Source organism: Netta rufina (genome assembly GCF_964035555.1).
Source record: "Netta rufina genome assembly, chromosome: 21".
Taxonomy (NCBI): Eukaryota; Metazoa; Chordata; class Aves; order Anseriformes; family Anatidae; genus Netta; species Netta rufina.
The window spans coordinates 1,071,544-1,099,068 of NC_140145.1; the positions used below are offsets into that span (position 1 = coordinate 1,071,544).

At 46.9% G+C, this 27,525-nt stretch overlaps 1 protein-coding gene across 1 annotated transcript; it reads right to left on the reverse strand.

The window, feature by feature from the left end:
- Positions 1 to 8,486: 8,486 nt before the first annotated feature.
- Positions 8,487 to 25,697, reverse strand: LOC311217714 (myeloperoxidase-like; the record flags this gene model as incomplete). The annotated part of the gene is made up of 12 exons (XM_084299969.1): positions 8,487 to 8,709; positions 10,404 to 10,641; positions 12,868 to 13,038; positions 13,418 to 13,664; positions 15,460 to 15,620; positions 17,981 to 18,296; positions 19,312 to 19,518; positions 20,654 to 20,783; positions 21,661 to 21,784; positions 22,949 to 23,124; positions 24,091 to 24,184; positions 25,622 to 25,697. The coding sequence occupies 12 exons, from the start codon at positions 25,695 to 25,697 to the stop codon at positions 8,487 to 8,489; spliced, it is 2,163 nt and encodes a 720-aa protein (XP_084156095.1).
- Positions 25,698 to 27,525: the final 1,828 nt, after the last annotated feature.

Sequence of the window (27,525 nt, forward strand, 5' to 3'; positions counted from 1 at the left end):
TCTCCTCCTCTCCCCTCGTCCTCTCCAGACTGAACAAATCCAGCTTCTTCAGCCTGTCTTTGTACAGCACATGCTCCAGCCCACTGACCATCTTAGTAGCCCTTCACTCAAGTGAAATGTAGTAAGTGCTGGGAGATGGTCCTGAGCAATATGGACATCCATTTGCAGAGCTGAAGCTGCTGGGGGAGGCTGGTAAAGAAGGTGAATGAGAGGCCATGATAGTGCCATGTTTCTGAAAGCAGCAGCAGAGACTGAGCAGGGCAAACAAACGTGTCCTGGCCCCTTCCAGGGAAGTGGCTCCTTCAGGCTGCACTCCTCCACTCTGTGGCTCTGCCAGATGGGGCAAGCACACTCTGAAGTCTCATCAGAACAGCCCTGATCCTGCTGCACATGCACTTTTGTGAATTTGACTAAGCAGTTTCATCAAGTTGATAAGCTCGATTAAATTTTCTACATTTCAGCCTTGCATTTAGCTAAAAATGCAAAAATAGGTACTCTGTGCTTAGTGCACACAGAAAGATCATAGGTGATTGGGCCCCTCAGTACAAGAAGGACATTGGTGCCCTGGAATGTGTCCAGAGAAGGGCTATGAAGCTGGTGAAGGGCCTGGAACACAAGTCCTGTGAGGAGCGGCTGAGGGAACTGGGGTTAGGTCTGGGAAAGAGAAGGCTCAGGGGATACCTCATTGCTCTCTACAACTGCCTGAAAGGAAGGTGTGGGGAGCTGGGGGTTGGCCTCTTCTCGCAGATAACCAGTGATAGGACTAACTTTTTCACAGTGAGGGTGACAGACCACTGGAACAGGCTGCCCAGGGGGGTTGTGGAGTCTGCTTCTCTGGAGACATTCAAACCCACCTGGATGCATTCCTGTGTGACATGATTTAGGTGTTTCTGCTCCTACAGGGGAATTGGACTAGGTGATCTTTCAAGGTCCCTTCCAATCCCTAACACTGTGATTCTGTGACTAGAGGGAATGGCCTCAAGTTGTTCCAGGGGAGGTTAAGGTTGGAAATTAGGAGATATTTCTTCTCAGAAAGAGCAGTCAGGCATTGGAACGGGTTGTCCAGGGAGGTTGTGGAGTCACCGTCCCTGGGGGTGTTCAAGGAAAGGTTGGACGTGCTGATTAGGGACATAGAATCATAGAATATCCCAAGTTGGAAGGGACCCATAAGGATCATCAACTCCAACTCCTGGCACCACACAGGTCTACCCAAAAGTCTAGACCATGTGACTAAGTGCACAGTCCAATCTCTCCTTAAATTCAGACAGGCTCAGTGCAGTGACTACATCCCTGGGGAACCTTTTCCAGTGTGCGACCACCCTCTCAGTCAAGAACCTCTTCCTGATGTACAGCCTAAATATCCCCTGCCTCAGCTTAACACCATTCCCGTGGGTCCTATCACTGGTGATTACGGAGAATAGGTCACCTGCCTCTCCACTCCTCCTCGTGAGGAAGTTGTAGTCCCCCCCTCAGCCTCCTCTTCTCCAGGCTGAACAGGCCCAGTGACCTCAGCCGCTCCTCATACATCCTCCCCTCTAGGCCCTTCACTATCTTTGTTGCCCTCCTCTGGACACTCTCCAACAGTTTAATGTCCTTTTTATACTGTGGTGCCCAGAACTGCACACAGCGCTCAAGATGAGGCCGCACCAGCGCAGAGTACTGTGGGACAATCACTTCCCTTGACCTACTAGTGATGCTGTGCTTGATGCATCCCAGGATACGCTTGGCCTTCCTGGCTGCCAGGGCACACTGCTGGCTCATATTCAACTTGCTGTCAACCACAACCCTCAGATCCCTCTCTGTGGGGCTGCTCTCCAGCGTCTCATTGCCCAGTCTGTACATGCAGCCAGGGTTGCCCCATCCCAGGTGCAGGACCTGGCACTTGCTTTTGTTAAACTTCATGCGGTTGGTGATCGCCCAGCTCTCCAATCTGTTCAGATCTCTCTGCAAGGCCTTTCCACCCTCATGAGAGTCCACAACTCTTCCAAGTTTGGTGTCATTGGCAAATTTGCTCAAAACACCTTCTAGTCGTACATCCAAATAATTTATAAAAACATTGAAGAGGACTAGCCCTAAAACGAAGCCTTGGGGGACCCCACTAGTGACCATCCACCAGCCAGATGTGGCCCCATTTACCACAACCCTTTGAGCCCTGCCCATCAGCCAATTGCTCACCCATCGTATGATGTTTTTGTTATGTTGTATGCTGGACATTTTGTCCAGTAGGATCCTATGGGAAACCATGTCAAAAGCTTTGCTGAAGTCCAAAAAGATCACATCCGCTGGTTTCCCTTGGTCAACTAGATGGGTGATGTTATTATAAAAGGAAATCAAATTTGGACCTACCCCTCATGAACCCATGTTGGATGGGACCAATGACTGCATTGTCCCCCAGGTGCGCTTCAATAACTTCAAGGATCATCTTCTCCATAATTTTACCAGGCACTGACGTGAGACTGACAGGCCTGTAATTGTTAGGGTCTTCTTTCTTACCCTTCTTAAAAATTGGCACAACGTTTGCCAGCTTCCGGTCTACTGGAACCTCTCCAGATTCCCAAGATCATTGAAAAATAATTGAGAAAGTCCTGTGATGATGTCAGCCAGCTTTTTAAGCACCCTGGAATGAATCCCATCCGGACCCGTGGACTTGTATGGATCCAGGTGGAGCTGCAAATCCTGCACATGTTCAGGGTCAGTTGGGAATTTAGCATTCCCACCGTCATGGTCCTCCAGCTCTGGGCACCCTGGGTCCTGAAGCTCGTCATCAGTGTTGAAGACAGAGGCAAAGAAGGCATTAAATGCCTCTGCTTTTCCTATGTCATTGTGAGGAGACCTTCCCCAACATGTGGCAGACCTATGTTTTATTTGGTTCTCCTTTTTCTGTTCACCTATCTAAAAAAAACTTTTTTATTGTTGCCCACAGACATGGTCAGCTTCAACTCTAGTTGGGCTTTGGCCACACAAATTTTCTGCCTACAAACACAAACAGCATCCCTGCATTCCTTCCTTGTCACCTGACTCTCCTTCCAGCAGCTGTACACTTTCTTTTTCCATCTAAGCTCCAGTAGAAGATCCCTGGTCAGCCAGGCCAGCCTTCTGCCCCGCCTGCCTGCCTTCCAATATTTTGGAATTGCCTAATCTTGTGCTTTTAGGAGGCAGTGCTTAAAGACTGACCAGTGCTGATGGATGCCAATGCCATCAAAAGCAGTTTCCCAGGGGACCTTGCTGACTAGTTCCCTGAGCAGCCTGAAGTCTGCTTTCCCCATATCCAGGGCTGAAGTTTTGGTGGCAGTTTTCCTTCTGTCACCATAAATTCTAAACTCAACCACTTCATGGTCACTACGACCGAGACGGCCGCCAATTGCCATGTCTCCCACAAGACCCTCTCTGTTTTCCAGCAACAGATCAAGGAGGGCACCTTTTCTAGGTGGCTCCCTTAGCACCTGCACCAAGAAGCATCTACGTGTTTTATGAACCTCTTGGACTTGCTTGTGTCAGCTGTGTGTTGATCCCAGTTGACGTCTGGCAAGTTGAAATCTCCCATAAGGACAAGGGAAGTTGATCTCGAGGCATCTCTAAGTTCTGCAAAGAATAATTCATTGGCATTGTTGTCCTGGCCAGGTGGTCTGTAATAGACTCCCACAGCAATATCCCCTTTATTTGTTCATCCCTTAATCCCTACCCAGAGGCTGTCAACTTTGCCATTCCCAACTTGAAGTTCCACACAGTCCAGCCCATGCTTCACATACATCACCACCCCACCCACCCTGCTTGTCCCTCCTGAAGAGCCTGTAACCATCTATTGCAGCACACCAGCCACAGGACTCATCCCACCAGATTTCGCTTATGCCGATGATGTCATAGCTGTGGGACTGAGCCAAGATTTCTAGCTCATCCATTTTATTCCTCATACTGTGTATGTTTGTGTAGAAGCACTTCAAATGTGCTTCCCTACACACAGCACCTTATGAAGCCAACCGAAGGACCTCACTAGCACACAGTCCCTCTGATTCTAGCACGCCATCCCTTAGCTCATCACCGGCGTGCCTGGTTTTATCCCTTTCCCCCTTCAGCTCTAGTTTAAAGCCCTATCTCCTGAGCAAAACTCCTTATCCCTCTCTGAGAGAGGTGCATCCCATCTGGTGACAGCAGGCCTGGCGTCACGTAGACCTTCCCATGATCAACAAACTCAACGTTCTGCCGGTTGCACTAGTCCCAAAGCCACGTGTTAATGTGACGAGTCTGCTTGTCAGCATTGATCCCCCCTATTGGAAGGACAGAGGAAAACACAACCTGTGCCCCTGATCCTTTAAGTAGTTGCCCCAAAGCCCTAAAGCCCCTCTTGATTGCTCTCGGACTTCTTGTTGCTACGTTGTCATTACCAGCCTGAAAGACCAGTAGCAGATAGCAGTCAGTGGGCCGTACCAGGCGCTTGACTTTCTTAGCAAAGACTCTCACCTGAGCCCCAGGCAGGCAACAGACTTCCTTGTGGGTTGCATCTGGTCGGTATATTGGGCCCTCTGTCCCTTTCAAAAGGGAGTTCCCCATGACAATAACCCTTCTATCTTTCTTGACAGGCGATGTAGCAATGCGGGGGGGGGGGGGGGGGGGGGGGTTGTGTTGCCTTAGGCACCTTCTCCAACTGGGACGGGCTTTTGTCTACCTCATTGTTCTGACTGTTGTGTACTAGAGCCTCATGCCTGTTACATAAGGGTAGATGGGAAAGTGAAGTGGGCAGGGACAGGGCTCACCTACCACCCCGAACAGGAACCTACCTCCATTCCCCCCCTTGGCCCAGGTCTCCTACTGCCTGGCAGGATGAGGGAACTTTTGTCTTCTGCACAGCAGGAGGCACCTGTGCTGTGGCAGGCTTGTGAGTCTGTCTCAGAGAGGGTAGAGCACATCTCCACCAGTCAATTTCCCTCTCTGACTGCCTGATGCTCCTGAATCTGCTCGCCTCCTCCTGAAACTCCACTACCTGGCTGAGCAGCTCTTCAGCCTGGGCACACCTCCCACAGGCATACCCCTTGCTGCTGCTGGATACAGACAGAAGACTTGGGCACACCCTGCAGCCCAAGACCTAGACGGCGGTGTGTTTCCCCAAGCCCGCTGTCTGAGTAGCCACATCGGTGACTGTGGCTGGAGAGGCCACAAGAGATGGGGAGGCCATGGTTTTCTGCCTGGTTTATACCATGGCCAGGTTCCTCACAAGGGGGTTACATGTACTGAAGGGAGAGACTGCTGAAAGAGAGCGGCGAGGGGCCCTCCCTGCGCGAACTGCCGCGCCCCGCCCTGTTTGCCCGTCCTGGTCGCTCGTGCTCCCAGGGGCTGCCTCGTCAGCCTCCCTCGCGAGGGCTGCTGGATCCTTGTGGCTCCCTTGGCTGCTTTGAGTGGCCTCTATGCCAAAAAAAAAGCCCTGCCTGTCTCGATCCTCTGCTCTGCTGCAGAACGCATCTGCCCCGGAGCCGATCGCCTCGGCAGGCGTTTAGTGGGTGATACTGATGGTAGGGGGTGGTTGGACCAGATGATCTTGGAGGGCTTTTCCAGCCTTAATGATTCTATGATTTTGAGCTAGTCATTTAGACTTGACGATATTTGTAAGTCCCTTCCAACTGAAGTTTTCTATTTTCTCTTCATAAGTTAATTGCTGAAATCAAAAGGTAATGAATGTGCCCTCCTGTGTCATCAAGGGTCTGAGTAAGTGCTGGGGCTGCATGTTAGACAATCAGTACTAAAAAAATAAAGCCAGAGAGACTGACGCACATCCCCGGTGTAGTCAGTGTCTCACACCCATTGAATCTGTTGACTCCCTTGAAACTCTCAGCACCATGAGCTTAACCAAGAAACACTGGGCTTCAACCCACTCCTAGGGGATGTTTGCTTGTAAGAACCGTTCTGTGTTCAAAACATGTCCAGGCTTATGTTTGTCAGCCTACACACCTGGGGCATTTCGTCACCCCAGCATCACCCCAACACCTTGGACAAATGGTGGCAGAAGTCAGTACCTACACCTCTTCTTTTTCTCTGAGGATCTCACAGGAGCTTTTTGCCTTTTGGGAGAGATAAGGAGGAGATTGCTGTCAAGCGTTTGTTAGAGCTAAATCCTGCACTGCCCCTTTTTCTGAGGAATGCTTTTGTAGTGCTACATGACACAGGATAATGACTCAGAGACTGCAGCAAGGTATATCTTCCTTCCTTAAAAATATATGGGTTCTTCACTTGAATCTGCTTAATCCATTACCTCCAAATTAAACCTATCACCACCCTCCACCTGGCATTGGTCATTGTACTTTTTAAAAAGTGTAAAGAAAGTCTTGGCCTCAGCTCAAAATTGCAATTTATTGATCAACTACAGTAGCACAGCAAATTAGAGAGGAAAGAGAAAGACATTTTGATTCCTTTCGGGAAAAGCTATTGAAGGGAGAAACTAGATTAGGTCTTACTTTCTTGTACTGTCTTTGCTAGGACATATCCCATCACCTCCACAGCCCAGGGGTAAGTCATTCTGGCTCATGCCAGGCTGCAGAACAATTTATCAGTTTTCCATCATGCTGTGTGATGCCTTAGGCATTCTGGATGAGGGGCAGGTACTGATGAGAGAACAGCTTTATTCCAAGTGGACAATTTCTTGGTTCCATATCCAACAAAAGCAGGAACAGAGGGTTTTTAATAAATCTGTTTGGGGTGCATGAAAGCTATTGCTGCTTCACTGAAATTACTAGATTTTCTCTGGAAACCGAAGTATGTACTTCTTAGAAATAAAAATGAAATGGTAATAATAATAATAAAGAGAGCGAAAATATGCAATCTGTTCTGATGCCCCAATGCCTTTCTGTGTAGACTGGAAACTTAATGCTATTTCACACAAAAGGAGTGTACAAAACCTGTCTTTTGACAGTAAAGCTTACTGGGACCCAGTGTATGTGAAATTGCCTGAGCAAGCAGTATGTTTGGGAGTGAGTCTCTTGATAACTCATTTTCTTTTGCGTTGTGATATTGAGTAATTTGCACAGATCTGGAACATCTTTTCATGAAGTTTTTTATCACTGGATTCCATCTCACTTGAAAGGCTTCAAGCAAACTAAATAGAGTGAATGACAGCAATCATGCCCAAACATTTCAGGCAGTAAAGACATAGACACAGGAATAAAATAATAATAATAATAAAAAAATCTCAGCAGCTTCTTCAAATCCAAGCTTCTGGGGAATCCTCAGTGTTCAACATTAAGAATCACGTGGTTCTTCTACAGGAGACAAAAACCAATGCGTTAACAGACCAGAAAAGGAAGCACCATATCTCCCTATTGTCTTGTGTGATTTATTGCATTGGTTAAGCTGGAAAAGTGGGACCAATAACTCTGGTATTAGCTCTGCTCTGAGCAGGAGATTGCTCTAGAGACCTCTGGAGATCCCTGCCTACATATTGCTTTCTGCAGTCCTCCAAACCTTACTTTTCTGGTACCAAGAAAGTGACATTTATGGTTGCACCTTGTCACACTTTCAAGCTGATAATCCCATAGCCCTTTGGAAAATGTAACTAAACAGCCTCAAGGGAATTGGAAGCTGACTGCAGCTGGAGTTCTCTGCGCTCTTAATGACTGCGTCTAGTTGCAGTGATTTGCTCCTTCTCACAGCTATCAGCATGACAGCATGGCAGGGCCTGACTCTTAGAGCAAGGGAAAGATGATGTTTAATAAGGAAAAGGCCCTAATGAACCAGAGCAGCCCACTTTTCCCAGGGGAGAGCTGCTCTTGCCTGCATCCACTTCCTAGAGATTTCAGAGATCATTTTGGAAGAAAAGCATTGAACCTCAAGAACTTTAAAACTTTAAAGCAGTAAACCTCAAGAACTGAAGGCAGATGAAGGAAATACCAGAAATATAGGTAAAATATTTCTTAGCATAAATCAAACTCCACAAACTGGTCCATATATTGGGAATCTCTTTTCAAGTGCAGAGATGGTTTTTGTGTGACCTGGATGTGCTGACAGCATTCTCAGAGATGGGCAGAAGACAGACCTAGACAGGTCCGGACAGAAAGACAAGCTGGATGGGAAAAAAAAAAAAAAAGTGTGTATACCAACAACAGAGCTAAACTGAAAAGATTGAATAAGAAAAATCCCAGAGCTATAAAGCTAGCTTCACCTTGCAATGCTGATGCTGGAAAATCTGTGCTGGAGGAACTACTCCCAGTGGACTTGATGGAATGATATATCTAAACACATGCTAGGCATGTACCTGGCACATATCTTCAGGCCTGTGATAGACAGCTCTGTTTAAGAGCCTGGGTGTCTGGTGCAGTGGTCTTTGGCTGCCCTAATATGTCAACAGCCATTTCATGGTAGTCTCAGGAGTATTTTGGTAAGCAAGTTTTCTGTGTAACGCAGACTGCATTGCTTAGACACTTAAAGTCCTCTAAAGCCTGAGCTTAGCCCAGTTATATCACCTGTTTTCAAGCAGGAACTGACTGCTGTTTCAGGTTTATACCTTACTCTGTACTTTCCTCCATCTTCTTTGACTTCCAAGCTCTGAGGTCCAGCTTTGGGATCTGGTTGCAGCTCACAAAGGAGTGAGGATAGCTGTTGGCCTGGAAGATATTTCTTGACACTTTAGAGATGTGGGTGTTATCACATATTATTCGTGACAAGGAGATTTTAGCCAGTGAACTGCGTTGCTGAGGAGTGAAAACTCCTTTATTCTCCCACCAAAACCTGCAGGAGACAGAAAATGACACTATAGATTTTTCCCTTCTATCTTCTTCTTATTCAAGATTCCTGCAAAATTATTTCCCATTAACACCAACGCTTTTTTTTTTTCCTCACTAAGACCAAATTAAAATTTCTGGTGTTTAAGTTAAATGCTCTGTCTTACCCGCTGAGTAATTTGAATTGCATTTCTGCCATATAAATAAAACAAAGATACAGTTGAATTAAAGCCTAGCCCTGTGTCTCTTCAACTGAGGCACAAACACCCTCTTTCAAATAGAATATTCAGCACAAACTCAACACAGACTGTGATGCCATGGTGGGAACAGCCCTCTAATTACTCTCTTTTAAAAAATTGTTTCTTCTATTCCTGCCTTATGAATAGGATTTCTAAATGTGCAGTAGACTGTCTGCCTTTAAGCTCCCAACTCTGTGTTTTGAGCTTGTAAGTCTCTCTAGGTATGTACTTGGCAGAAAAGTTTCCTAGAAACAGGTATCATGATCCCATTTTCAGACAATATTGCTAAACAATGCAAGAACCCTGCTTCAGAAAGGACTGGAAAATGTACCTTGAAAAGGGTACTAACTCCTCTACCTGATGTCCTTTAGCAACTTCAAGGAGGAGGTGGCAGAGGACCTCAGGTATTTTGAAAGCACAACACTGCTCAAATGATTTTCGTTGGCAAGCTAACACCAGTCCACCCATCTCCTGGTGCAAACTAAGCCTAAATTGCTACATGCCCATGAGAGTACACCTCATAACTGGGGTGGAATGGACAAATAGTGAAAAGTCACCTCTAAGACCTCCAAGAGGTACAGAAGACACTGCATTTGTGCAAGGTCATGTTCCGTAATTACAGGGTCTGTGAAGGTGACAGATGTTTTTAGACTTTTGCAGGGCACAGCCATGAAGAAGCAGCCTATCTGTCCCAGCAGAGAGGGATCAGGGATGCTGACAGTGCCAAGCAAGCAGTGAAGCTTAGCTGGGACTTGGAGAGAACCAAGAGAACAATTAATCTACTTTACTCCCTTCAAAGCCTGACAGTGTTAGTCCCTCAGTAACATCCCTTAGCATGCAGGCAATTTTTCAAAAACTACCCAAAGTGTTATCCACCCCATCAGCAGACGCTGAACATCTACAGTTCTGTCAGCGTGAGCTACATAGTCTGACTAAACCTGGAAGCTTGTTTCCAGTTGGTGAAGGCAATGCATCTGGAGCCTGGTTTTCCCATCCTTAAAACTATACTTGTTTTTCTTGTTAAGGTACTTACATGTTTCCCTTTGCTTGAGCAAGTGGGTGTTTGAACACGTAGTAATGTAGGCCTCCTTAAAACAACTTATCTGAATGCAGAAAAATTGCTCAAACATTACCACTGTGTTTGAACCATTGGCATGGAAAAAGTCAATACAATTTGCAAAATTAGTGATAGTGAACAGGCAGAGGGTCAAAACACTTGGCTGGGAAGGGATCTCAGCCTAGAATCTCAACCTAGGGATGATATATCTAGACAGGGAATAAGAACATCACTAGAAAGGGAAAGCAAACAAACAAACAAAAACCAAACACATTTTGAGGAGCAATGAAAAAAAAAAAAAAAAACAAACAACTGGAAGCAGTTTCCAAATCTCCATTAGGAAATCTGCACAAACTCCAGTCTCACTCTGTCCTCTGGGGTTTGTGTACCCATCTTCTCTCTTACCTGTCCCCATCACGTATCTTCCTGAACTGGGTGCCAATTAGACAAGCCATGAGAGGACCAACTCTTCCACCTTTCACAAAGGGCTCTGCAAGCGCCCCAATCCAAATATCAATATTCTTTGGTGTCCCATACAGCTGCATGAATTTCTTTGCCAGACTGTGATTCTTCAATACTTGAGCAAGTGACTTCAAACCACGAGGTTTTGAGAGCCTACAGAATTGTCTCCAGGAGATGTAACCTGCAAGTAGTCGAGTATCACAGCAAAGAGTGGTCAATACTGTTTTCCCTTTTTGGAAAGATTTTTTCTCTTTCCTGTACCCTGGGCAGAGGTAGGTTCCAATTATGTTTAAAACCTTTTTCTAAATTCTTCTATATTTCTATTAATGCTATTGCCTTTCCATTGCTCGAGGGTCATTTTGTCCTGCCTGGCATTTTCATGCTATTTGTGGATGTCTCTGCAAGTGATCCCTGCCAAGATCCCCATGCAGGCTCCAGAACCACGGTGTATCCTGAACAACCTCATGAAGACGTGACAGAGGAGATATGGGAGACCCATGCCCTGCTGAAGCTGCAGCAGATGGCGAGAGGAGTGACGCCAAAGCATTTCCAATAGCAAAGGAGATATATGTTCAGGCACCTGATCCTGAGTGTGCTATGATTGCTCCTACCCCTCTGCTCTGGACACCCAGATGAAGGGGCTGGGCATGCCAAATTACAGCCTAGGAACATTAAGGTATCTCTGTGAGCAGACAATGTCAGAGATCTTTGGAAAAACAGGAGAGATTTCCTCACAAAACTTATTGATGTTGATTTCTTTGAAAGTGAATCTAGATAATATGTTGATGCTCTGTACAATAGGACAGTGGCCAAGTACTTCCCCACAGGTGGTCTCACGTACATTTATGTCTAGCCACCCTGACAAGCCATTCCACACTGCAAATAGAGCTCATAAGGCAAGCTACTATGGGTGGAAGAGGGACACTGTACATTGCCAGCTGTATTAAATTTTGTTTACAGCAAATAGCTGGAAATTCACTAGACCACAGCTGGAAGATAATTTTGCATCTTGTTGATCTGGGCACATAAACAGCAAAAGGCAGTCTCAATTCAATCCTCTCTCTATCTTATCAAATGACTGCTTAAGTAAAAGAAAAGTCTATGGAGAACTAATGCATTCTGCTACCTTCCAGCCCAGTAAACTGCTGGGTACAGAGATGAGAATGATGCTGCAGCATACATTTCAGCTGTAAGCAAGATGTTTAAAAGCTGGTGAGAATTCATAGAAAAAGATACAGCATATAGTACCACTATCAAACAATTCAAGGAAACCACATATTGCCGTATCAGAAAAAGAATCAGGAAGCTTTTTTGATGTTGCTATGTTATCACCACTTTCATAGTTTGTCTAACATCAAGGAGCACAGTAGCACTCAGGGGTAGGCTGAGACCCAAAGACAAGGAGATTAACACAAATAAACACTTTTACAAATACATTTCATTTCCACTGCAGTAGATCAGCAGACAAAACTAGAAATTTGGGATTTGATTTCAGACGAGGTTCTGTGCAGCAGCGTTCCCAGAGACAGAATGGAACATCGAAACCTACTGTTGATAAAAAGGCAGAGAAATCCTGTGACCAGACCATGCATCTGCAGGAATTGCAAAGCCTCTGTCTGGGCTTAAAACATGTGAATCTGGCATTCTTCATCACAGTTTCAAAGTGAGCTGTATTGCAGTTCCCAGGATGTTACTGACACAGCAGCTCCAGGCACTTACGTCAGCCTAAAAACATTGTTAGGCAATGGCACACCCTTGATTCTGTTGTCAAGTCCTATCAACAATCTATTTCTCAAGACTATATTGCGATGTCTTTACACTGGTTTTGCATTTTGCAGCTCCCTGTGAGTTGTTTTGACATGCTTGTTTTTTTTTGTTTTGTTTTGTTTGGTTTTGTTTTGTTTTGGTTTGTTTGTTTTTTTTTTTTTTTTCTGGGACATTGTCTTTGTAGAGAAAATATGATGAGATTATTTTTTTTTCAGATATATGGTCTTCTGGGGCTGTGCTGGACCTATACAAATGTCTGAAGAGAAGCCATGGGGGCTTCTGGCCCAAACTCTGCTAATGACTCCTGCACACCCTTGGTGAACCACTTTCATAATTTTGGCATTTAAACAACAACATAAATGCATCAGTTACTGAATGCTTGACTCTGTGCAATGCTAAGTGTACTTGTGGTTGTGTGCCTCCATGTGTCTTCTCCAGCTCCAGCCAGGCTCTGACTTCATTGCACAACCTGCAACCTACTTATCAATGGTAGTACAGAAAAGATTAAAAGGTTTGGAAAAGTCCTCTAAGACAAGTTTCAGCCTAGCATGGGCTGGAGATGTTTCTCAATGTTCAATAACAAGATTGCCTGCTTTTCACTTGTTCTCCTTTGGCAGCTCTGCTGCCACAGCCAGCTTACCTGGAAGGCCATGATCTCTGCCACGCTGCATGTTAAGTGCAGCCAAATCAAACCCAATCCTTTCAACCTGCTCAAACATCCGATCCCGGAGTTCATCCACAACCATTTGTTTCTGTGTCATCAGCTTGGCCTTACTGGCCATCAGGTTCCGCAGGAAGGGATCGATACCGCCTGCAACAGTTACACAGCAACTTGTGAGCAGCATAGGGTGCAAAGTGTGTATGAAAGAGGCTCCAGACGTCTGAATAAAACTTGTATTTAATTGTAAGTACAGGAGAATCAGTTTTCCTGCACATAAAGCATTAGAAAAAATACTTTGAATGTTCTTAGAAACTACAACAATTAAGCAATCAGACTGCATACATCATAATAAGATGGGTCGCATCTGACTGCAGAGAACAGCTATGTTGGGAAAACTACTCTGGCAGTAAAGATGATTTAATACATTTATTTAATGCAAGCTGCTTTTAAGTTTGACTGATGCAGGAGCTTATCCAGAGAGGGCCAAATGAAGTAATGGTACACCCAAGACATGCAAGAAAGGCTTTACCTTCTTTCACAATCCTCCAGACACCAAAAAAGGTTTTGCTGAGTTGAAGTTTGGGATTTATGGGCTTATAATTTTTGTTTAATCGGCCCACAAATGGGGGAATTGAAGCATGGGCGAAACGGAAAGCCAGAGTGAAGACATTGGATATGCGAGGATCCACAGCCTCGTTGTAGCCTCGGTAGCAAGGAATCCATTTCTGTAAACTTTCTCCCAGCAAAAGAGGCAGGTAGTCCCTGTAGGTTATAATCTAAGGAGAAACAAGGAAAGTGTGAATCATTAATTGCTTAAGCATCAGTTTCCTTGGAAACAAAGTAATGGGAGAGCTGTTGCATACATCTTAAACAGGAGCTGTCAGACTGGGCTTCTCTGATGCTATTTCTGTAGGAAATTTTGCTAACACAAGATGCAGACCAGACTCCCCAGGGCCAGCTTTCCTTTCACCTCATCAGACCTTGACCCAAGTGCTCTGGCAGTCTGTTGAGGATCCTTTCTGACACTGTTGAGTGACAATTGTATTTCTAAAGCTCTGTAGCCTTGGTTCAAAGCAGCTTTTGCACCTGACCATTGCCCCATGCCATTGGCAGTGCAGCTCCAGGCACAGGCACTGCAGGGTGCTGCTCCAGCCATGTGCAGGGATCTCTGCACTCTCTAGCACTGACAAGGGGATGAAAATGCAAAGCTTCATAACAGCTTCAGCAACATCAGGAAGCACAGACACTGCTGATGCCTGACCCATGCTCAACCTTTGTGTGTAATGCACTGGGATTCTCTACATGTTGCTGCTGCTGCTCAGCTGTCCTCAGACATGGTCCTCACCTCTAGCCTTACATCTTGACAGATGAGAGCAGGATGAAAGCTAGCATTGCCTGCCACAACCTCTCAAATATTTCCTCTTGGAACTATAGGTACAGCCCATTTCCAGCAGCCATGTAGAACTGCATGTCCTCCTCCCTCCCATATTACTTGCTTCAGATGAGAGAAAAGATCTATGGTGTTGACACAGATGATATCACCTCCCATGGGCAGCTGTTAGTCCTCTCAGAGCAGAGGTTTCCAGCCCTGGCTTCCTCTCTCTTTGGGTTATTGAGGAAGCTGAAGCATACAACTCAAAAAATCAAATTATTTGTCAGGAAATGTCTTAATTGACTGCAAATTGCAAGAAAATTAAGCCATTGATGTAAACACGACGAAAGAGGCAATGCTTTTACTGCAATTGTTTAAATCTCTCCACATTGGCTTATTCAATATTTGTTTATTCAACACTATCATAATATGCAATTTTGACAGTTTTAAAAACTTAAACCTTCTGATATTACTGAAAGAATTTGCCAAGCCAACTTAGAAAATAGGTTTTCAATTAGATATGACTAAGCACTGCCTTTGGTAACCCTGTGTCTTCTTCTGTCATAGGAGCCAGCCTTTTCTGCCAGCTGTGAAACCTCATCTGTTTTGAAGCTGGTCCTGCTCTGAACTGGAGGCTGGACTAGAGACACTGAGAGATCCCATCCAAGCACAGAAGTATTTCTGTGACCCTACCATCTCAGCCAGGGGAAGATCTGTAGTGTAGCATGGACCCAAGCATCTCTGCTCTAAAACCATAAGGACAACAGAATGTCACAGGTGGTTGCACCCACCAGCACATAGGGCTTCTTGAGAGGATCAGACTTATGACCCACAGGAATTTTAACCCAAATCTCCAATAGCATTATTATCCTGCACAAAACACTGGGAAAACTTTTCCTCTGACTTTTCTGTCCTCATGTTCATCAAACAAAAATATGCAGTTAAAAACACATCAAACAATTCAGAAATGTAACAGTAGAGGAACATAAAAGATTCAGGGAGACCCCCTCTGCACATGTTATTTCAGGTATCTCTGGGTGGTTTTACTTTAGACTAAAGGAGTTAGTGAAAAGCATTTGATTATTTGCACCCCAAAACACTGCACCCTATGGAAACCCCACACTAGCAATCCCACCATATTAACTCTGCAAGGCTGCAAGACAAGGCAGCAGAGCTGGGGTGTGACATGGTGGCTCTACCTGGATCATGGCACCCACAATCTTCCGTGCCTCCTGGTAGAGCTTCTCTCCATTCCAGTGTGGATTTAATCTCTTCAGTCCTCTAGCCAGGCGGTTGTGCTCCCGCACAAAAAGCGTGTGCATGCACGCCAGCTCCAGCATCTCGTTTGCTCGAGAGTCACCTATGAGTATCACAAGAGTGCTTAATTTTACTGCTAGTGTCCTGCATGTGCCTGGCTGCTTCACACTGGGAGAAAGCAAACATCCTGCTTTGAACCACGCACAGAGAGCTTTTTAGGTGTCTCAATATCTGCATCATGAAGAAGATGGATAAGAACCACACACAAGGAGAAGGAGCAGTCCAGAGGACCAAAGAGCTCTGGTGAAAAGCCATTTCCTGCCAAAGCAGCAATAGCCAAGATGAGCACAGTTGTGCCCATTTTTTGGTTAAAAAAAAAAAAAAAAGTCTATGGGAGGTAACTTAAGGAGTTAAATACAAGTAGGTCTCCTCTAGGCTCGTATATCAGAGCAACAGTCTCAGAGCTCAAGACAGAAATGAAAATGGGCAGAGGGAAGTCAGGACAGCCAGGACAGGAGCTTTGTAAGTCAGAAGACATCCTTTGAACCAGCTGAAACCATGGCCAAAGCAAGAAGACAGTCACAATCAAGCTCTCAGAAAAGTAAAAGTAAAAGCAAAATGAGTCACAACTTGAAGGAATATATTACAAAAGGCATAACAATGAAATATTAAATCCTTCTTCAAATGTCTAGAGCAGGAAACCTGAAAGCAAGCAGGTGATGAGAGTATAAAGAAGCACTCAGAGAAGAGTAAATGCATAGTGTTTAGTCCGCTAGATCCATAGTAAATAGAGGGATTCGCTCATGCACTCAGCACAGAGCCCTTTTCATTAACTATCAAAGACTGTCTGTAAGAGGCTACGGAAGAAGAAACAAAACAAGCACTGTGAGGTTTCCTCCAGCAGACAGCATCCACTCAGGGCTTCCAAAGGAACTCCAATAATGAAATCGCTGAACCCTGTTAGGTAACAGCACATGTACAGCTGCCTCAGTTCTCAGGGACCGGAAAAGTCACAAATAAGACACTGAATTTTCAAAGGAGTTTGTGGGGAGCTGCAAGGAGCCTCTGAGTAAGCCTGAACCCCTTCACTATAATTTTGTTGATGTCCGTGTACCCAGCTATATAACAGAAACTGCTCAGGCAGCCCAGAGGTGCTTGGGATGGGAAGCCCACACCAGGAAGCACCCGATGCACCTGCCTGCTCTGCTCCCCACTGGGCATCTGTCACAGGCCCTGCAGGGCCCTCACTGAGGACCTGCACGAACTGGGGAAGCAGCTGGAGACATGGAGCAATGGATGGGAGAGATAGGCAGGTGTGAGAGGCCAAGGAAAACAGAAAACACCAAGAACTTGAAAAGAGGGACCTGGAGGATGACACCAAGCAGAGCTCTCCTGCTGGTCCTGTCACCTTGGATGTATCACCAAGGTGTACAGGGATGTTGTTCAAAGCAGCCTAGGCCAGATGTACAGGGTGCAAGGGAACAGAAATCAGCTCCACAGCTGATGAGATCTGTCATGCCCTCAGGTGCCATGAACAGCCCAGTGTGGCCAGAGCCATCAAGTATTAGACAGGAGGTCCTGCTGGCCAAAAGGAAGGACCAAGGGGTGAGAAACTTTCCTCTGTGGGTTCTCACACACTTTTTGCAGCACCCAACTCCTCACTAGCAGGAGCCGGGGGAAGAGACCACTGCTTAGGGCATTGGGAAATGAAATATATTGGCCTCTGTGTGCTGGGAACAGGACAAAGCAGCAAGCAACAGCAGACGGAAGGTCCCGGCTCTGCACAGGACAAAAGGATTTAGCTTGAGTTGAAGGAATGGTCAAGAGGATGCCAAAAGGGTGACAAATGGAGCAGGAGATTTTGTTAATGTATAAAGGTCTGCGCTGCCAGCATGTTGCCAGTGCACCCCAGCCTTCTTGGTGGCAGGTCACCTCAGTCTGCAATCAGTCCTGTTCTCAGTCCAGCTGGGATCTGAGCTTCTGTCAGTGCAGCAGCACTAGCAAATATTTCTTGGTAGTGATCCAGCCCAGCACAAACACATCTGTATCTATCCAGATAGTAGAGAGGTAGCTGCCAAGTGACGAGCATGGACAAGCCAATATATCCCAGCCAGTCTGCTACTGCTGCATTCGCTTGGCTCCATCCAGGAGCTACATGGGGCCCTGGGTGTACCATGGCACCCATGGCAGCACTGTGTCCCTGGCTCTACTCCAGGGCAGGGCTGCTGAGCACAGATGGAGAAACATCACAGCAGTGGTATGGTCACAAGAAAGACTCAGTAAGTGAAGTGCTTTCTCCTACCTGCCTGCCTTAGTCATTCACCATGTTTTGCTATGCTCCCTTTTCTACTTAAATACAAGAAACAAGCAATAAAAGAACTAAACCCAAGCTGGTGGAATTGTTCACTCTAGATCTCAAGACTAGGGAACCTACATGTACAAGGGTTTCAACAGCCAACTTACCTGCAAGAAAGCATGGAATTTTAGCTCCCTTGCTGACCATAAGACAGGGGTTCTTTGACATGTAGTCAAAGGGCATATACGCCATGCCCCTGTCAGTGAAATTCCGATTAACAGCCAGCAAGCCCAGCTGGTTGGTCTGATCCCTCAGCTTGTTGGCCAAAGGCACCTCACTGCCATACACCACACTGCCATCAAGAAAGGAGGTGAGCGCGTTGATCTGTTCTCGAATTGCTTTACCACTGTCACAAGCAGGAGCTGAGCGAATGAATGGGAGGCAATCTCTGGTGTTTTTAACTCGTGGGTCATTAGGTGGGATCTGAAGAAAGATAAGAGAATAATTCATCATCATTTCAGGGGTGCAGAAACTCTGCAATGTGATACTACAATCATAAGAAAAGTCAGGCAGGAGTGATTTCAGAGGCACCTTTCATGGCAGACAGTGTTGAGTCTGGTCCAAATTCCCACCTATGAAGTGTCAGACAGACAGCAGAGATGCTTTTTTTAGGAGTCCCAAATATGTATGAAAGCCTGGAGGTGCCTGAATGTCCAGAAAGAAAGACCAAAGGATACCTAAACTTCTTCCCCTGGGTAAATACGTATCAGATCACATCTTAGAAGCTTGTGTGTTCCTATCTTATATTGCAGTCTAATGTCCATATCTACTCCACATTGTGGACAATTGCCATCCAGCACTTGTAACACTGGCTGTGTTTTCAAATGCATATGTGGCAAATACTCAGTGATGCCCCAACCCTTCACAGTTTTCCTTGGGAGGAAATATGGGTATGCGAGTGAGACAGAGCTGCAACACATCCCGAAAATCAGGAGAGTAGTGCTGCAGGGTGGATGTGTGCTTACTGGAGCAGAGACTACAATGTGGCTGTTGAGTTTCCTAGCTCAAAGCCTTAGCCACTGCTGACAGGTGCTCGCCACTTCCTCATTCCAGACGCTATAGAGCAATTAACCATCAAATAGGCATTTTCCAGGGTACCAATGGGACATTAACACCCACCAAATCCTATCTCTGACACACTTACTATAACCCAGGCACCGTCTGTGTTGTCTTTGCATTATACCTCCGAAATAAATCCATATTCTTGAAGGAGATGGGGTTAAAGGTTGGAAACAAGGGAAAGGCTGTGGATGTGCTTACATCTGGGGACAGCTCCTTGGAGTGAGCACTGCCACCTCAGAAAGAGTGGTCTGTCCCCCTTGGCCTGCTCTGTGGGGCTGTTCCTTGGTGGCCAGGATAGGGAGAGCCACCAGCACCTCCTGGTCAGAGGACCGATACCCTGTCCCCAGCTTCTCTGCAAGAGGCAGGCTAGCTGTACCTTGATGGGAAAGCAGGGGGGCTGCTTGGCACAGCTGGTGTGACAATCCACTTTGCCACTGAAGGTGACTCTGGCTGGGGTTTCAGGACTGAAATCAAGGTCATGATCAATAAACTGACCCCACTGCATGAACATGAGTGATCGCTGCTGGTCCAGCTTGAGCTGCGCAGGGGGGAAACGGACGATCTCATTTGAAACCTTTCGAACCTGCACAGGATGAAGGCAGAATACATGCATTAGAAAATGGCTATAGGAATGGGTGCATCTGTAGGGTTGTCGACAAAAAATCACAAGGAATGATTCCTCTTATGTCATATTAGAAAAAAAAAAAAAAGCCTCTGACTGGAAGGTATTACAGAGAGACCTCTGCTGAGCATTGTACTCTTGAATCGAGCCAGGTTTCTGAGCTTCTAGGCAAAGAGCATCCCTTAATGGACATATGGAAGTGGCTAAGAAAGAGCCATACTCTGGTTCTTAGACTGGGAAAGGGAGGCAATTTTTTTTCAAATATTGCTTTGAAATAGAAGTGCAAGGGAATAAAAGTATTTAGGAATTTCTGAAGGTTTTGTCAGTAAATTCCCTCTAGTTACTAAAACATGTATAACCCTTCACAGTTCAAATGCTCCTTGGTCAGGTACGCTTCTCGCATAGACAGGATACTCTCCCAAACCCTTTTTCTTTTCTTCTGCTCTGTCCCCTGTCACCATTTCTCCATCAGCTCTTCCTTCAGTTATTACTGCAGAAAAAGGAGAAACTGGGCAGCCCTGATAATGTGCTTTAGAGCAGAGTTAGGAAGCACAAGGAACCGTGACGATAAGGCACACAACACGGAAAATCTTTGCTCCTCATTACTGCTGGTGGTGCACCAAGCTCAAGTGACCTGAAACCATTTCCCCGCCAGGTGCCACCAGAGCCACACACACATCCCTCACTGATTACTCACCCATGGGTGCATAAACAGAATTTATAGCTCAATGTCTTTTATTCCAGAGATTCTCTTGCTCATTTTATTCTCTGGCATACTGCTTTTCAGGAGACCATTCAAGAGACAAACAATTTCCACAAAACAAATCATAAAAAGCTGAGTCAGACCTTAAAGTAAATTATATTGGCTTAAATGCACTTGAGTTAAAAGAAAGCATCGTGCAGGTCTTTCTTTGTTTCTTCTGCAGTAATCAGATTAATTTTCCTTTGCTTTTCATCCAAGCATGGGAGTGAGAAAGCATTTCCATTAGGTCACCATGGAGATTCTCATATAGTCAGATGACACCTGACGTAGGTGAATTTATCTTCCTGCCTCCTGATAATGATGATGCTAACTAGCAGACTTGTAAGGACTTACTAGTGGAAAGGGGAATCCAAAGAAACGCTTTTTTTCTGTCCACCCATGGGGAATTGACACACCATCTTCATAGTCTGCTGGCAACCATCTGGCCAGGGCTCTGTTTGAAGCTCCTAGTAATGGGTTTTTCCTGCACCAGTGAATGGAAGAACAGCAAAATATTAGTGGAACTAGGTCTGGCTCAGGTCTGATGGACCCATTGTTATCCCAGATACTAGATCTCCCTCCCAAATGAAGCCACCACCTTCTGAAAATGGAAGGGCACAGCTAGCTCTTTCCCTGCTTCTTATACAGACATCTGAAGGCGAAGTCATCCTGTAGGCAGGCAGACCTGTCTGAATTCCTTTCTCCTCCCGAGAAAGGGGAGACACAGCTTTTTATGGCCAAAGTGTTTTATGGCCACAGCTGCCAGGACGTGCTCTGCCTAGTAGGTACTTGGCAACAGGGGAGAGATGTGGAATGTTCCTGCGCTGTTCCTTTGAAAATACTCCACTGTTTGCCATACGAAACACTAGGAAAACTCTGTAAGTACTAAGAAACAGTTTTTACATTCCATGTTACAGTCATGTCCATCCATATACCCATGGGACCTGCACAAGGTGCTCGCACCCAGCCTGTGTGTCCAGATTTCCTCCTGGACACAGACTGGGGCATGGAGATGGCCAGATCATGCCCCAGTTCACATGCAGCCAGGTTGTATACCCAGGTAGGAAGCCAGGAAGCACTATGAAACCCTGCAAGGGGGTAGATCCAGACAAAACCCAGGAGAAAGCAGAGAGAGAAGGGTCAGAATTGTTGGCATTTTGGCCAAAGAGCTCATTTATGTATGACACCAAGAACCCTTGAAGCAAGGCTGTAATTAAAATCTTCATACATCTAGGAAACAACTCTGTGGGCTGCAAAACCCTAAATAAGGCATCCTATGTGGATCACCTATGGGTCCATAGGTCTGTTCCTACTGATGGAGGACCCATGCATCCATCTTCCCTTTAACACAGCCTCCTCACCTGTTGTTGCACTTGCCAGTGATCGTTCGGTAGCGGTCAGAAGATTCACAGTTTATTTCCTCATTCTGCTGGTCACATCCGCTTGCCTTGAAAATCATCCCCAGCTGAGCTGGTGTGAGCATGTCTGCAAGGTAACCATAGAGGATAAGCACACAGGAACACACTGGCTCTGTCGAGTTTGTGGTGTCTCCCTGGCTCAGGAAAAAGTTTCCCTTCTCGTACCCTTGACGCCTTCTTTTACCACTGTATCACCCTCTGCTCTGAGCACAAGGGGCTCACCGAAGGTCATCCTGCTCAGACCTGTGCTGAGGATGCTCTTTAGCAGATTGCTTTTTCTGCTTTGGAAAGCATTAAAACCACCAAAGTTGTGATCAAATCTTAGATATTATTAAGCCTGTGCAGAAGAGGCATGAGCTTCTAGCATTAGAAATCCTTTTCCCTTCCTCTCCCCTTCCTTTTTATCTCCACCATAAATTGCTAACAATTACAGTCATCCAAGAAGTTTGTTACAAATCTTTCCCTTATGGGAGGAGTGTGCCTCACCACCACTGAACACACACTCAAAGCTGCTCGGAGAAGGCACCCCCGGGTGGCCGGGCAGCACAAGGGGATGCCATTTGCATTTCCACCGCGAAGCTCTCCTCCTGTATGGGAGGTAAGTGGCTGAGCTCAGCCAGCAAATCCTGCTTGGCCATTGCTGCTAGCACGCTTCCCGAGTCCCTTGGAGGTTTCGTAGCCGCTGCTGCCACCAACAGGATGGGTCACAGAATGGTTTGTCATCATGCTCAGGCGGATGCGGGGTGCCCTGGCAAGGAGAAAGGCTCCTGGCACGGAGAGGCAGGAGCTGAGCACACCCAGCCCTGTCTCCCCACTCCCACTCATGCTGGCGCTATGTTGGAGCACACCGTGACTTGCATCTTGGCCTGCCAGTGCTTCTGCAGCAATCAGATTAATTACCCTTTGCTTTCCCATGAGTTTATCTTTACATCACAAGAGCCCTCCTGTGCCTGCCTCCCTGGGCTGTTTCTCTGTCTGCCCCTAATGTGCCTCCTGCTCTCAGCAAAGTGGTCTTGCCAGGAGGCAAGGACTGCTGCTTCCTGGAGGACGCTGCGCCTCAGCGTGGCACAGGGACAGCTCACTCAGCTTTGGTGGGAGGGATCCAAGACCTGACCCCCATAAATCCCTTCCCCTCCCTCCTTATAAACCCCACAGAGTCCTGTTGACCAAGCCCCCCATCTGTCTGCAATAGCACTGCTCTGCCTTCCTCCCAGCAAAGTGACACCCTGACCTGTGACATTGAAGTCCCCCTTCACGGCCCAGCGTAGCTTCTCCTTGAGAAGGGTCAGGGTGGTTTCCATGTAATCTGCAGCCCGCACAGCAGCCCGAGTCCCTGCCACTGGCTGTTTGAAATATCTCAGAAGTTCTACAGGGGTCAAGACATCATTCTCCAGGTTCTTCTTTATGCTGCAAGGGAGAATAAAATAACTTCTGCAGGACTGAAATGGGCCAAAGCCATGAGTCCTGCAGGTTGCACACGTGAGCCTCAGGCACCCCAGATCTGCCATGTTAAGAGTTGGAATTGCCAACAAAGGCAGAGTCACCTACCACCCTGCACAGCAGCTGGAAGAGAGCAGGCTGCTCCTGCCACCCTCTGCAGAGGAGCAGGGTGGGTGCAGGAAGGCAATCTCTCCAACCTGCCAGAAAACATCAGAGCACTCAGGTCTTTACATCTTTGAGGCAACCAAACCTCACTCAACTGTTCTCCAACTAATAAATGCCTGCAGGTGCCTGTCTCCATCCAGAGGTCCCAAGCGTCTCCATGTCACCCTGTCTTAATGCTGCTGGAGCCCTGAAAGGCTATCAGATGGAGGGTTCCTAAGCCAGTGAGGGGTTTTCAACAGATGGCAATAGAAAGAGGAGGTATATAGGTCAGTCGGAAGCCATATGTTCTCACACCATAGTGGTAGAAGCTGGAGTCATCAGCAAATGCACAGTCTACAGTGGTTTGCGTCCTCCGCAGGGGGTGAAAAACTATGAATAAGCAGGATCCTGTGCTGGCTCCAGCCCTCCTCAGGACCTTCCCAAGGGATGAAACAGAGCCACGCAATACTCAGCAGGGAGGGAGGGCAGGGAGAACACTGTTCCAGCTATGAGCGACACCACGGACTGGAGATATGGTGCAGAATTGGGGGAAGCCAATATGCACAAGGCAGCACTATCAGTTGCAGGATGCAAAGAGCCAGGCCCTCTGCGGAGACACAGTTGAGGATCCAAGGATGAGAGCAGGCAGCAAAGGATGGGTGGGGAAACCACAAGGGTATATGAAGAGGAGACTGGACACCCCCTTGAGGCTGTGACCCTCCAGAATGTGACAGAGACCAGGCCATGGCTCGTGCACATGAGACAGCTGTGCCCAAGCCCAACTCTCACCGGTCACGTGTGTTCTTGTAGGCTGAATCCACGATCTGCTTGGCTTCAAACACACTGCTCAGGAGGGATGCGTCTGATAGCTCCTTGGACAGATCTCATTAGGGGAATGGAAAAAACAGAGGTGAGAACACTGTCCCATGCCTAGTCACATCAGAGCTTCCCTGTGCCACAGTGGGTGTCTCTTTGTGCCACCAGCACCTGGGGATATTTGCACTGCAGTGCTGGAAGCAATTGCTGCTACTCTCTCTGGAGAGGGAGAGAGACATCTGTGCGTGACTACATTCCTCAGACATGGAAAGGGTCTCTCCATTGGTGGAGGCTTCAAATAGCCATGTGAGAGATGTAGGCATGATCCTTCCTGTTGCTTTAGGGGGGAGAAGTTGCTATTTCTATAAAATATTTTGCAATCCCAATTATTGTCATTTATTTTATTGATATGCCTACAGCCATAGTTGCCTTCACAGCTTGCACAGATACCTCTGGCTGCCATGTCAAACAGCTCAGCATTAAAAGCTCTCATTTCCTGTTTTTTCACATCATTGTCTTCATTCCCCAATACTTTTAAAATAGAATGGGTATAGCCACGTTTTCCAACACACCTATGGTGAGTTTGGCTGCTCTCCTGTGGCACCAACTGGCAAAAGGTCCTATATATCCCCACGTCTCAAGGCAGATGGATGCTCATGCCGATTTCCCCACTACTTTCTCCAGTCTCCTGCAACCCCCTGCTCTCTTCCCACTCTCATCACTTCCCCTCATGCTCTGGGGAGCTCCCAGAAATGGACTTGGTCCCCATCATCAGCTGGCTGGGGGTTACAGAGCAAGAGGAAAAGCCCCTGCTATCCCACTTGATCCCTGAGTGGGATCTTTCTCCTACAGCTTCAGAAATCAACACAGATTGCAAAAAAAAAAAAAAAAAAAAAAAAGTCTCCAGATTCTCCCAAGATTCTTTTAACTGTCTTCCACAACCAACCCAGAGTTCACCTCTTTTTCAATCTTGGAAAGAAAAATTATTGCCTGAACCACCATATGAGATAAATTCAAGGTCTGGCATGTGTTTTCCATAATGATTTAAAATCATGAGTTAACAAGCAGAGGTCTCTACAGGTTTTGGAAGGGTAAATCAGCACTAGAACAGAAATTAGTTCAGTTTTCAGCCTCCCTAAAAAAGACGATGCATGATGGAGCTACTAGCACTGCAGCCCGGCAGAGCCAAACTGCGCTCCCAGGGGACACTTTGCAAAGCGTGTGGGGTGGGAGGACCTCTGTACCATGGGGATGGAGCTGTTCTGAGAGCTGACTTCTCCTATAATGTGATTTTAAGAAATCAGGTAGGAAACTGATAAACACCTGAAGCTGTCAGGATTGCTGGCACAGTAGATACAAACTGGCAATGTTTTTTTCTGACCTCTCTTTGGGGCTCAGCTGCTTGAAAGAGAGTAATTCAGATTCTCCTAGACCTGACTTCATTGTTTTTCCTACTCAGAACATACAAGACCCTGATATGCAAAACCCAAGAACAGAACAATACCATAGGAAGAAGATACATGTGCCTGGAACAGGATTAGGACCACCAGCAATCCTGGGAAGAGGATTTCTGCCTTCATCCCTGCAAAAAAAGTGCAAGAAGTGAAGAAAACTGAGAAGCCACGGACCTGATTATGAGTAGCAAGTCCCTAGCAGCTCCCCCGTGTCTATACAAAAGCCCAGAAGCAGATGGACAATTATTTCCCCAGCTGTATTTTAAAAACAGACTCAAATCCTTTGGAGTAGCTGGAGAACAGCAAGAGAGCCCAGCAGCTGCCCTGATCATGCAGCGAGTTTGTGCAGGGTTAGGACAGCTGCCACTGGTTATTCAGCTGGGGTGGGGGTGGAAAAGAGAGATCAATCTGCAAGGTCTTCTGCACGCAGAGATTTGGGATGTTTTGCCCAAAACTGACCCCTCACCTCCCTCCAGCATGGAGCAAGGCCACTCCAAAGCAATTGGTTCTATCAGAAGCAGAGCCCAGAGCTGTGGATGCTGCCAATGGAGCATCATTAGGCACCCACCATGGAGCAAGGTAGGTACCAAGCAAAGGCAGCATAGCATTCACCTTAAAATTCAGAGTAAAACCCATTCCCCATGGGGGAACTCCCTGCAACAACAGCAGCATGGTCCAGCCCCATCCTTGCTAGCCTCCAGCTGCACTGGGTAGTGGGGCAGAGAGAGGCTCTGGGGTCCCTGGGGAGAGGTGGGGAAGCTCAGACCTCAGCTAGGCACAGCCCTGGCTCCCCATCCGCAGTGTGGAAGTAAGTGGTCTGTGAAAGCAAAAGCAAGCATGCATTGTGCCAGGCTCTCACCTGCTGTCTTCTGCTGTCCTCACCATGGCTCCCCTCACGGACACGCTTTTATCTGTGCCAGGCTGTTATCTGCACCAGGCTGTTATCTACAGCAGGCTGTTATCTGTGCCAGGCTATCTGGGCTGACCCACAGGGCTCAGTGACTCTCCACAGTGCTGCTTCCCACCCCAGCTCCATAGCAGGGGGCTCCTGCGCACGAGGCGAGTAGTTCTGCACACCCAGCTGGACACACAGCCTGTTGCTCTAGCAGCGCTTCTGCATGGCTTTGGTGGGGGAGAGACATAAGGTAGTACTTTGCAGTGGTTCAGGAGTCTTGAATTCCCCCCTGGGGATGTCCTACAGGGACAGGTGTCCTTTCCCCATGGTGTTCTTTATCCTTTGCTGCTCTTAAAGGTTGAAAAAAAAAAGTGTCCTAAGTATCAATGGAGCCACCAGCTGTAAGGAATGTCTGCTTTGCTCATCACTCCCCGTCACACCTCCCTGCCCTGCCTTGTGTTCTTGCTGTGGTGTGGAAAGGCCCATGAACATCACTCCTAGAGCCCCACAGGCAGGAACATCAGGAGAGGGCACCTGGCTGATGGGCTGAACATGCAGCAGGAATGCACCAACCTCCAGTATGCACATCTCAAGCTCTGGGTAGCTCACATCGGGGTTTCACCCTTGTCCAAATTGCCATTGTACTCCTGGGAGCTCACCTGGCAAAGCAGCAGCTCTTCCACCGTACAAAGCCCCTCTCTTTGTCTGCGTGCACATCCAGCTGATGGACAAATCCTCACCATCTTACAGCTGTGCTGATGATGCAGGGAAATGGAATACTGCTAGGCAGGCAAACAAGCTGGTGTGTGTAGAAGCAAGGGAGCTGCTCACCAGCACTCATCAGCTCCCCACTAACTGGGAGTTTATTGCAGTTGTACTTCTCCTAACCATAAACTCCCTGGATCAGCAGTTACAGTTTGAGAATAATCAAGTCTCTGCCGGTGTTCACCAGATTAAATGAGCAGTGGTGGTACAGGGCCTCCAGCAGCAGCTCAACACATACTTGGGTCCTCAAAGCTGGACTACACAGGTGGCGCCGTACCCTTAAAGAAAATCTGC